This window comes from Falco rusticolus, chromosome 6, assembly GCF_015220075.1.
Source record: "Falco rusticolus isolate bFalRus1 chromosome 6, bFalRus1.pri, whole genome shotgun sequence".
Classification (NCBI taxonomy): Eukaryota; Metazoa; Chordata; class Aves; order Falconiformes; family Falconidae; genus Falco; species Falco rusticolus.
The window spans coordinates 80,386,585-80,399,069 of NC_051192.1; the positions used below are offsets into that span (position 1 = coordinate 80,386,585).

Genomic DNA, 12,485 nt, shown 5'->3' on the forward strand with positions numbered 1-12,485 from the left:
GGGGATAGCATGTAAGCTTCAGGAAGGGAAGGGGGCATTGAAGAAGGGAAGGAAGACTGTGCAGGGCATGGCATAACTGATAAAGAGAAAACCATTACTGTACTATGTGCAGAATTCATTTTCATGAAGAGTCCAAAAATACAAACATTAAATAATGTATTGCAGTTTTCCAGTGGTGGTTGCTATGAGACATAAACAGCAGGCCATTATAACTGATAAAGGTCTCACATTTGCTTCATATTGGCAGCTGTAAAAACACTATTGCTCAGGGTATTTATCAGTTTTGTATACTTCTGCTTATCCCAGAGAGGAACACTTTTTTCATGATTAGTACTGGAGTTCTACTAACTTATAAATGTCTTTATTTTTTTTTTTCAGAGACCAATCATTCTGGTGCAGTTTATGGGAGAAGAAGGGGTGCACGCTCTAATGGAAAAAGGTACAGCTTTTGTTTTCTCGTTTCTGATATTTCCTTAGCATGTCAAGGTTTTCTACTTTTATAATAGCTGGAGGAAGAAAATTCGTCTCCCTCAAGATTTTTAACTTAAGAACTTTGCAGGGATAAGATGCTATGAAAGTGAGACACAAAGTATCATTTCTTCTCTGTCCTATTTTTGTTGTTTTGCTCAATATTTAATATTATACAAATAATCTTGATAGTGACTCGGAAGACAACTCCAGGCTGGTTAAAGAGGTCAAGTTATTAGAGGCATACAGTGTTCTGAAACTAGAAGATCAGTGTGTGTCTTAAAGTGAACAACCAGAAATGTCATGTTTCCCAAACTTCAGCAACTCTTAAAATCCAGTGAGTAGCTTGGTTACTCCAGGGAGGAATAAATATGGGTTGCATGAAGAAAAGGTGCAGTGGTCATGAACTAAACCTTCCAGACATCCTGGACTGTCTATACAGGAATGAAAGACAGTGGAAATTATACTGGGCACTAAACTAATCTGTAAGAACCGTTCAGAAACAGTGGTGTTCAAGAATGAAGAAATTCAGAACAAAGCTGATCCAGAAATGAAACTGAGCAGCATCTGGGTGACAGCTCCAAATGGTCTTGCTGCATTTCCTCATCAAAAAACAACTATCTTATTGTAAAGGGCCTTCTACATCTCCAAGCTCACAGAACAGATTTGTGAAACAAGACTATAAATTCATCACTAAAATCAATGGCAAAACAGCTGATCTTAAAAGAAGCAGGATTTCATTTTGTATTTCAGAACCATTCTCTGAGGTGCAATTTCACAATTAGCTCAGTGATCTCATGCATGATACTAAAGAACACAAACAATGTGATGGAAACATTAAACAAACAGCATGGGAAAACAACTCAATGAAAATCCAGCTGAGTATTTCTTTTCAGAGGCCAATAGTGTATCAGCACTGAAATCACTGTTGCAGTCTATTCTTTTTAGCTGAATGTCATCTAAGAAACTTTCAGATGTAGAGAAGCCTTCAAGAGAATTTGCTTCCATTCCCACATCTTTTTCCAGAGTTTTCCATGAAAGTGATGGCTGTGCATCTTTTAACTAGCTAGTCAAAGCAAAAGTTTGAGGTCTTCAGCAGAATACAGAAGGAGGTAAGGCCTTTATTGGACACTTTTATTGATGGCTATTAAGTTGGTCTGATCTTGACAATGGTATGTAAAATTATACAAAAGGTACTCATATTAAAAAGCTGTCATTAAAATAAATAGTGTTTTCACAGTGCAGCATCTTCCCATTTGGCCTGAATTGCAGTCAAAAAAAAATCAACATGCTATCTCACTTCATAATGGCAGTGGACAACCTCACGGATTATGTGAATCCTTTAATGTGTTTTCCACAGTGGAATTTATTTTGGAAACTTGCTAATACATATTATTGCCTTTAAGATCTATATAGATTAATCAAGTTATCACTAATATACCAATTTATTTTTTTTTCTACCAGAAGGGGCCTTCCTTGGAACAAAGATCAACTGCTTATGCTGTTGGTTGAAACTCTTTATGTCTGGCAAAATCAGTCACTGTGCCTTTATCTTCTTATTTTATAAACATCTCTGTGCAGTCAGTGCTAGAGTATTCAAAAGACTATTGCAAAACCACAACAGAAATAAAAATGAAGTACTTTTTCACATAAGGCTCTTTACGTGCTTTCTCTCACTCTATTTTTGCCTGTTACTGCACAGACATCTCTGCAGTTATGAGCTACCACAATATTTACAGTCCATAAAACAGTAACACTATCTGGGTATTTGTGCACTTTTCCCACCCATGCTATCAGGAATGCACAGAACTTGCTCTCTAAGCAAATGTTTGCAGGACACGCAAAGACAGTCTTCAACAAGGTCCTCTCTGCAGTGCTCCATCCTAATTTCAAATAAGCAGCAGCCCTCTTCCACCTGCTTGTTCGTATCTGTGTTTTTTGCCAAAATAAGAGAAAATGCTTGTACAATTAAAACTGAGCTTTTAAACAATTTCCTTCTTTAAAACTGCCAGACTATGCAAACTGCTTGGTTGTGCATGAGATATTCAGGAACTCAAATTTGTTTGTATTTGCTTTGCATCTGTATTTCTCCAGGATTTGCTTGGCTCAGCTTTGCAACAGCTTTCCCAGAAGTGTCATCAGTAGCCCCCCACCCCCTGAGGGTCATTCCCCTGAGAATTCCTGGAAATTAGTTGTTCTTCTTTGTTGGCCTTCATCAGTAAACACTCATTTATATGCTGTCCAAACATTTCCAGTGTTTTCTCCGTATTTTGAATGAGCCAGTGAAAGTCCTTTTTACTTCAGAATGCACTGTCAGAAGTCATCTGTCAAAGAGGTGTAAGAAGTGTTAACCAGGTTTGGGGGTTATTGGGATATGAAATACAAATGCTTCTCGGCACTTATCTCAAGTAAGTTCCGAGATGGTCATGACTCCTACTTTGTAAATCTGTGCCTGTAGGAAATATACATCCTAGAGCTTGCATCCATCCTGCAGATCTGGGAGCGGAATTTTGTTGTTAAAATATACTGACTACCAACAACCTTAGGTTTATTGAATGTTTAAATATTTCAGGCCACTAGATAACCAAATAGCAGCATGTCTATTAAGATAGGTATTAATAAAGAACACAAAGAATACAAGGCATTGTTTGCTGTCATTGAGTGTGTTTTGTGCAGAAATATAAAAATAATTTAAAATATATGCTTTAAATAAGGTAAAACTTTGTCTGGAGGAAAGAAGGGAATCTTTCTTATGTAGATGTGAGCATCTGGTTAAGGTTTTCCTAGGGACTCAGAATCCCGGAAAAAAGACAAATGGAGATCAATGCAAGATGTTGTTATTTTTAAATGCAATTCAGAAAAAACATTTTAATCACTTCTCCAAATTTCTACCAGAATCATTTTTTTTGTCAGACACCTGTATCTCTTTATTGGCCATGAAGCTGCAGAACATGTTTTTGTTACTGAACTCTCTGCAATTAGAAGAAAACATAAAGAATTAATGGCTTTGATTCTCCTTTAAATGTACCTCAGTTCATCCCAGAATAATTCTCTTACAATCTAAAAGGCATATGGCTATAATCAAGATCAGTCTTTGAAATGCCATTTGTTTGGATTTAGTTTCACTGATAACCAGTCAGGCAGTCTATGGAATTGTCAATTCCCATTTGTGAACAGTGAAATCTGTTATATAGCTTCCAGCGTGGAGTACAATTCATTGATTAGGAAGCCAGCCAGCATGTCTAGTGTCACTTCTGTGACAGATGTCTTGCATGATCTTAAGAAATGGCATTCCAGCTTTTCCAATGAAGTTAGAAGGCTTTGCTCCAGGTCCTACGGCAAAAGCCATTTTTACTTCTGAGACAGACCTTGGCTAAGATACCATGGATAGGAAGGATCACCACCAGTCTGGTCTCTTCTCCTCAGTTAGCAAGTAATTCTTCTGGTCCACTGCAGTTTTGTTGTTCTTTTCCAAATCATCCTTGTCACCGTCTCTAGGTAAAGCTCCACCACAGTCACTACTGTGATCAAAGCTTCTGCAGATACAGATGCCTTCCTGAGCAGGTAGTAGCCAGCTCATGTATGGTCCCAGCAGGATGGAGCTCATCAAACATCAGGCACCACCTCCTCAAGGAAGTTGTTTGCTAATACTGGAGTCAGTGCTGCCATGGCTACAATGCTCACAGCACACAAGGAAATAAAGGTTTGTGTAGTTTTAGGTACTCACTGCAGTTTAAGTAGTTCCTCAGGCGGAAAGTGTCTCTGCAACAGCCATCCATCAGAAACCCCCCAAAAAGACAGCGACTGAAGCTCAGAGACTCTCTTACATTTTCTTCACCAAATGCCTTGCAGACTGAATCTGGGAAAAGTCTTATTCATGCCTCAGACAAAGGAATTCCCTCCTGCTTTCATCCACCCACCTCTAGACACCACAGCTCAAATACCTATTTTAAGACTATTCCCATTCTAGTTGATTTTTGGTAGCTGGCATTTCCGAATGGTTAAGTAAACAACACTAATAGAATACACACGCCTCAGTCTCATTGCGCCTTTCAAGAAATGAATAGACAGGTATAAATTTTCAGTAGTTTTATTGAAAAATGCCTCTTTCATTTCAGAAATAAATAATATAAGGCAGTGAAATTCACAATTTGCAGTTAAAATATAAAAGCAGCAATTCTATATCCATAGTCTTGCAAACAATTTCCAACTGCTTTTGATAACTAAGAAACATTGTATTCTGAAAAAAAAACCCATACTAAATATACAACATAAACATGCAATTCCATCTCTGCAGGATTGTCTGCAATTTGGCATAAATGTTACTGTGTCTACAAACAAGGAGATTTCAGGCATTATTAAACTGTATCCAGTTGATACAATGATTTCAGCTACTTAATGTTTGTGGTGTTTAAAGGAGATGTATAAGAGCAGTATATGCTCTGAAAAGTGTAACTAAGAATAGAAGAAAATGACAATGATATTGGAAGGAGAGGGAACTTTTTGTTTCTTTCTTTTTTAACTAGATAATGCAGACCTGTGATCTGACTGAACTGCAAGCATGCATTTGAAAAAGAAAAATGTAGAGCTAAAGCAGACACTCCTTAGAAAATTTGCAGCAACTCTTTGGTTATTTTTGGTTTGGGTTTTGGTTTTCTTTTTTTTATTTATTCGTTTTTACGTTACTTTAATGAAAAGGCAGCACTGGGATAACTGAATGCATATATTAACCTGCACGCAGCCACTATAAGCAAAAGTATTTTACAAGCATTTCCGGAGCAATATGAAGACTCTAGGTACACACATTGCTATCCCCACATAAGCCAGATACAAAACAGGGGTGCGTCTGATACGAAAAGACCAGAAAGCTGTATTGTAAAAGAAATGATGCACTCTCCCTGTGTGTATCTGCAAATGCAGGTATAGCAAAACCAAAAACCACCAACCAAAAAAACCAAAACAAGATGCAGATCTTTTATGGTTTTGTTTTTGCTTTTCTTGACAGTGACCTTTTCCAGCGCATGTGCTCAGGGTATTCTGGTGAATGCATTTCAACTCCATAGTCCTCATACTCGTCCTCTCTCCTTTCTGACTCCATAGGTACTATAAAAGGTTCACCTTCAGGTTGATAGGGTCCACTTTCAGGCACGTACGGTTCTGGTTGAAAATAGTTGTCCGATTGAACATAATAGTTATCGCATGTCTTTGAATCCACAAATACAATGAAAGTTAGTTTGCCTACATAACGTTAGTCCAATCTTATTTCCATATAATAAATATATAAATTAATAGTTCACTGGGACTGTTTTTCAGTTTTGTTCATGAATACTTTTTGGCAGTAAAATAATATAAAGTTTAAATTTTGAAAAGCTTTGTATTTATAATACACAAATCATTACAGAAAGAGTTTTGAATTATGTAAAGGACAAATTACTGTAAAACTATTTAAACAAAACCAAAGCAAATCAAATAAAAATATTATTTTACAGCTACTTCAGTAAATCCAAGCACTGGAGTTTATTTTAAATTGCATAATTAGTAGAAGACATGGACAGGTAAAGTGAACAGGTAGGTTTGCCATATACTAATTTTCTCTGAGAAGGGGAAAGGAAGTGTAGACATAACTATCACCAGCGGCAATATACAGTACATGTCATTTTCTTGTGCTGTTCCTCGTAACAAACCGAGTTACAGCTGGTGCTTCAGGAACACCAAAAACTACAGCAAAACAGAAGAAAAATAATTATAAAACTTTGGTATTTATAACTGCAGTTACAGAATCCAACAAGATTACATATAAAAAAAGGTGCATGCCCCGATTCAGACATGTTGGTAACAAGCAACAGACAGGTAGGTTTCATAAGTTGTCAAAGATGTTATTCTGGCATATAGCAAGCAGCAGCAGGCTTTTATGCAAAAGCATCACCTAGAGTTGTTAACAGATTTTAGTGGGTACAGTCTCATACAAATCATTTACAAGCCACAATTAGTTTACTATTTACATAAGTCATTTCTCATTTACCAGGTTAAATCTGTCTCTTCTAATGGCATTACCTTTGCTGGTTAGTAGTTTTATAAGCCTCCTTCACCTTTGAGGCTTTTGATGGTCTGGGTCTTTTTTAAAAAAAGAAAGGCTGTCTATTATTGAAATGCAACAGGCTTAATGAATTGACATCACTGTCCTTTATCTCATTCACGAGTTGTGTTAGTAAAAAGAATCTCCCCATTCTATGAGGCCAACATGGTTCAAAAACCATATGCGTGGTGAAATATCCATACGGACTCATTTTCTAATAAGCACGTGCGCAAACATCTCAGAAACAGGATTTTCATGTATTCAAACTGTAAGCAGCACTGGCGCCTTAGAAAATGTGTTAGCCGAAACCTGAAACAGGTCAAAGATGATGTTAGTCTTTTAAAAAAAGTCCATCTGATGTGCAAACACATAGTTTCATCCAACTAAATACATAACGGTTAACTCATACACATATATTTATATATGTATACATAGCTGCTTACTAGAAAGCACAATACTGCTGAATCACAGGTACAATTTTCTTTCCTTTTCTTTTAAATAAGAATTGTGTGTGAAATCTGCACAACCACCTGGCACTTTAACCAGCAGCACTGAGCCTGCAAGTGTGTACATATATATATATATATCTCCTTTCTTTTTTTTTTCTTTCCATGGGTACATGCACAATACACTAACAGCAAACCATATCCAATAGTAGTATCACATACACAAACTTTGAGATGTTGCAATGCATACATATTAATTTGTTAACTATACTGTGGTCCTGCAGGATCCCCATGTAAAATATATTAGTATATTTCCAGTCAGAAATTGGTGACCACTGTGACCCTTTATTTTGATTCCAGAAGCAGCCTACTGTTTTAAGCTACATCACAGAGTGGAAGGCTGATACAACCCAGGACTAATCAGAGATTCCATGGTGTTTAACTCGGTAGAAATTGTAGGACAGTGGTGTTTTTCAGTTGTCTGCACTGTATCACCGAATGGATTTCCTTTGTGGAAAAATTTTATTTCAGGTATCAATTTTGTATAAATAATCCTGACATTGCTCAAAAAGAGACACATGGAAATTGCCAGCCACAGCATTCTTTTTATTTTTCAAGAGAAACATGGAGAATTCAACCTTGCTCTGAAGACGATTGGAAGGGGTGGGGATGGAGGGGAAAAAAGAAGAAGAAGAAAATGGTCACTTAAATCCTATAAGCAACATTACCAACTACTAACTGTCTATCTTTAAGAAAAAAAAAAAAAAAAAAGACTAATATTGTTACTGCTTCCTATTTAAAGCAAACCACACATAACATCAAGTAAATCTGCATCAAAGTCCAAATGACTGCTCATATACCTGCACATTACAATGAGGTAGGCCTGCTCATTGCAACCACTTCCTCCTGATTCGGTACATCCAGGCTAGCAGGACTGTCCCATGTAAAGCAACTCAATGTGAACAGTTACATCTGTGAAGGTTATTTAAGGCAAGCTGTTTATAACCTACCTGGGAATCCTTGGCCATTGTAAGGTATGCTAGCACACTGGGATGAATCACAATATCCTGGTGGCCCTGGGGGACCTCGAATACCCGCATTTCCAGGACGACCTGGCGGCCCTGGTGGTCCTCGTGATCCTGTGGAGCCTGGTGGACCAGTTCTAGATTCTCCTTGTGGACCTAATTTTAGAATTGAAAAGTTGGGAGGTTGTTTTCTATAAAAGCTAGCTTGATAAAACTGCTAACATTACTGCTGTCTAGACTACACAGAGTAAGCTATGTCTTCGGTGAGAAAACACTTGCGCTTTGTTGCTATACAGGGGTCAACAGAAATAAAAACAAAAGAAAACTAGAAATATGACTCATCATCAGTTGCTTCCCTGTGTGTGGCTTATTTAAGGATTTATTCACAGAAACTGACTTAGTAAGGTTTGAGCCAAGTAAGAAACATCAATGAATTCTCTGGTTTATTTCGCTTCTGCGTTAAGATACAAAGATCTCGAGGGAAACTACTAGATTAGACAAACACACTGAATTTCAATTAAAATATAGGAGTACATCAATTCTGCTACCCTGTAGCCCCAGGATAGATGAGGTAATGTTTTTTTTGGAAGAGGTCTTATTATGGTTAGCAGAAAACTAAAGTTTCAAGTAACTGGAGCTACAATTTGCTGCAAGCATCTTATGGGTCCTGTAATGAAAAACCATGTTTAGCCCAGTAAACTACTAGCAGAAAAAAATGATGCAGCTGATTTCTGCCAAGGCATCAGTGAACAAAACTGCATGATACAAAGACTGAAACCAATGGTCAAATCATCTGTCTCTATCATTTGGTAACTCTGCATGTGGGAGTAATTTGTAATCCAGGGCAAATTTGTAGTTCTGTAATCACAAGTAAAAAATGGAACTATGAAGTATCATCTGATGATACATGAAAATATATGTCAAATATTTGGACAATGTATATTCATGAATTACATTTTCATACAAACAAGCACGCCAGATGAGTAAATTGCAAGATGAAGATAAATACCTATTAGCCATATCCAAAAAGTCTTTCTAAATTACCCTTTTTGGTAGGGGTTTTCAGTAAACTCTAATAAATGTCAAAAACATGACATGGGCAGAGTAAAGCATATTCATTCACCATATGTAGTCTGGTTCCCTATGAAAAAATAGTGTCATCTTCTCCTACTTTTCTGTAATCTGATAAAACATGAAATATTTACCTGGTGGTCCTGGCAAACCTCGTGGTCCTTGAGATCCAGTCCCTCTTTCGCCTTTCTCTCCAGGCATTCCTACAGAGTTAAAAAAAATTAAAAAAAAAAAAAAACACCTAAGGAAGGAAACCACATCAACAAACATCTCTTCATGGTCTCTCATTGATAATATTTAGTTCCCATTATGTAATGTAACAAGGCTGGTCAAACCTTATTTTGTACAGATGTCCAAATGTGCATTTGGGAAAATTATTTGACAAAAATATACTCACCTAAAATAAAGTAGGATGTAGAGGTAATTTAGCGTAAATTATTTTTTTCAAAGAGAAGTCTTTCAGATACTTAAACCACCACAGAACCTTATTATTTTAAATTACAAACCGGAAGGTATTTTCAAGCTTTCATATGTCTGCTATGAAGGATGCTTTACACTTTCTTAGATATTGTGAAATAAGTTTGAGAAAGAGCAGTCTTTATTTTAAAGGTTATACTAAAATACATGCTAGAAAACACAGCACTGAGTCTATGCTACAGCAGCACAGTTGGAATGAGCAAAGGCCACAACAGAATACAGTAAAGACACTCCATGTCGTTGCAGTGATCCAAGGCAGCCACAAAACAGGTTTATCCATATACTCAAACTCAGTTCAGAGTTGCTTCCCTCCCTTGGAGTACTGCAAAGAGCCAAGGATGGAGACCTAATTCTGTCAACTCCTACTTTTTATTCTTGGTAATGACTCATTTTCTCTCTTAATCAGAGTTCTGTTCTGCAAAGAGTTGTGTTACTCCAAACAGCCTTTCAAGATGTAGCTGTTTAGTGCCAGAAGAGTTCTGAGAACATTCGTTTTCCTGGGATATCCTGTGGAAGCCTAAGACAACAGCCAAAATGTTGTACCAACTTGTATTTCATGAAACTTGAGTAAGGGAGAGACAGAGGAAAGCACTGATATAATTAACCTTGTCCTTCAGAACATTGGCATCCCTCAGGCAACACAACTGACCTACCAGGCTACTGCAAGGTGTGGGCTTCCTAGTCTGACATGGTAAAGGGATCAGACTGCCTCTCTGGCAGCCTCTGCACTATGTCCACTGCAAAATATACAGCTGCCCTGGCATTTACTGACCTCTTTCACCAGGTGGTCCTTGGACCCCAGGAGGTCCTGGGAATCCTGGTCTTCCTCCAGGCCCAGGCTCTCCTCTTGTCCCAGCAGCTCCTGGGGGACCAGGTGGTCCTGGTGGCCCTGGCTGGTTACGGTTTGAATAATAATCGTTCGGGATTTGATTCAGCATTTGATTGAACCGGCTCATTTGGCCTACAAAAGGAAAGAAAAACGGTTCAATAAACCATGTGAAATGAGTGAAAATCTTTTATCAGAGTGGGAAGGGATAACAAGTTATGTCTCCTCATTAAATCCTATCCTTCCCATTCAATAAATTAGTGGTGAACTAGTATATGGATGAATTAGGAAGACTTAAGATGAACATCTCATAAGAAGGCTGAAAATAAATGGAGGGGGCAGAAAAGAAAGGTAAGGGGGACTCTGGAAGTCAATAACATTAACAAAAATTAATTTTAAAGCAATTAAAGTCACAAAATGAGCATTTGTTTACAATACTCTTGCTCTCAGAGCTCTAATTAGATGTTGTTTTTATTCTGAAGAACAGAAAGGACCTGTTAAACTTCTAAAAGTGGAGTATCGCATTTCCATGTATTTTCAGAGCTTTGAAGTTACCACAAATACATTATAAATTATTCATGTGTAGGGCTAGCAGCACATAGTCTATGAAGTTGCTTTCCTAAGCCTGTAGGATGCATAGGCTTGTACCCAAATAATTTCTGCATATAGGCAAATTTCATTTCCAAAGAAGGGTGTCTCAACCAAAGCAACAGTTGTGAAACTATGCAGAAAGGAGCCCTCAACAAGGGGCCACATCTAGCCCTACCTGATTACTGTAAGGTGCCAGTCCTAGCATAACCCTGAAAAGATGAGCTGAATATGAAAAAAATAAGGCAGGGATGTTCAAAAAAGAGATGCTAAAAGATCTCAGTTAACACAAGCTTATTCATAAGTCTAATACATGCATGAATGTACTTTCCTTCCTCTGTGATGGCTAACTAATAGACATGTTTTAAATAGCAGCCAACACAGACGTTTTAAAGGACATTCTGTCCTCATCCCTGTACACAAGCACTCTTAAAGATCCAAAAGAAGTATCTGTTTACCTCAGTCAGCACTGACCCTTGTTGTAAAAACAATATTACAAACAATTTATGGGCACATTTGTCTCTGTCCTCCTTGGCAGGTCTACTTACAGCAATCACCTCAGGGACAGAGAGAAAGCCTCTGCAGAGAACACTTTCATGGGCTGCAGAGCTGCACTGTGTGGCCATAGAGGACTGAAATTCAATTTGGAGTCCTCCAAATATAATTTTTTCTTGCATAGCACAGATGGTTCTGTGCGCAGTATTTACCCAACACTCATCTGTCTTTTCCTGCTAGCAAAGTACCTGCAGTGAGTATCCTTTTTCTCACTGATTGCCTCCTCCTGAAGATGTGTTTAATGAGAAAATATATACTGATTTTATGACAAAGATGAAGTGATTTTGGACAAGACTGACAAAAGGAAGATCACTTTCCTTGGACAGAGAATTAGATTTGCCTGTGTATTACCAAAGATCACAAATTAGTTCATGATCAAGGTAGCCATCTGGATCTGGCAAAAATTTAGTGCTACATTTTTTTCCACCAAATCATTGGCATTAGACAACTATCAGATCACTAAAACTCTCCCTATGCTCTGGGGCCAGTATCCCTCACCTTGAATTTAGACCATTTTCTCTGTTAACAAACAAAGTAGTAAATTACTAGTATGAGAGACAATGCAAGCAACACTGTTTACCATTTATCAGTTGTTCACAAACTTGTCTTGCAACTGCTCGCATCATGTTCTGAGAAGCAATGTCACCCTAAATCAAAACCAAACCAAGTGTTTCATTAGTGAGTGTCTGTGCTTTTAAAGACATAGCATTGAATTAAAAACTCTGAGAAAAACTGGCTTTAAAGCAGACTTACTCTGTCACCTTTTTCTCCCTTCATTCCAGGTGTACCCTAAAACAAATACAGTAAAAATAAAGCAACTGAAGGATTATATTATTCCACTCCACCTACAGGTTTGAGACATGCAATTCTAGAAAACATTTTGACTCCTTCAAGAAGACAGACCTAGTCCTCCTTTAACTTCAAATTTCAGAGATGTTAAAGCAGGTTCCAGA

The 12,485-nt window shown here is 37.6% G+C and overlaps 1 protein-coding gene across 1 annotated transcript in view; it reads right to left on the reverse strand.

Moving 5' to 3' along the window:
- Nucleotides 1–4,542: 4,542 nt before the first annotated feature.
- The window catches only part of COL12A1 (collagen type XII alpha 1 chain), a 106,349-nt gene continuing 98,406 nt past the window's right edge, over nucleotides 4,543–12,485 (reverse strand). The window contains 6 exon segments of the mRNA XM_037391817.1: nucleotides 4,543–5,625; nucleotides 8,001–8,171; nucleotides 9,221–9,289; nucleotides 10,336–10,524; nucleotides 12,113–12,179; nucleotides 12,286–12,321. Coding sequence (XP_037247714.1) covers nucleotides 5,444–5,625; nucleotides 8,001–8,171; nucleotides 9,221–9,289; nucleotides 10,336–10,524; nucleotides 12,113–12,179; nucleotides 12,286–12,321 — 714 coding nt within the window. The 3' untranslated portion in view covers nucleotides 4,543–5,443.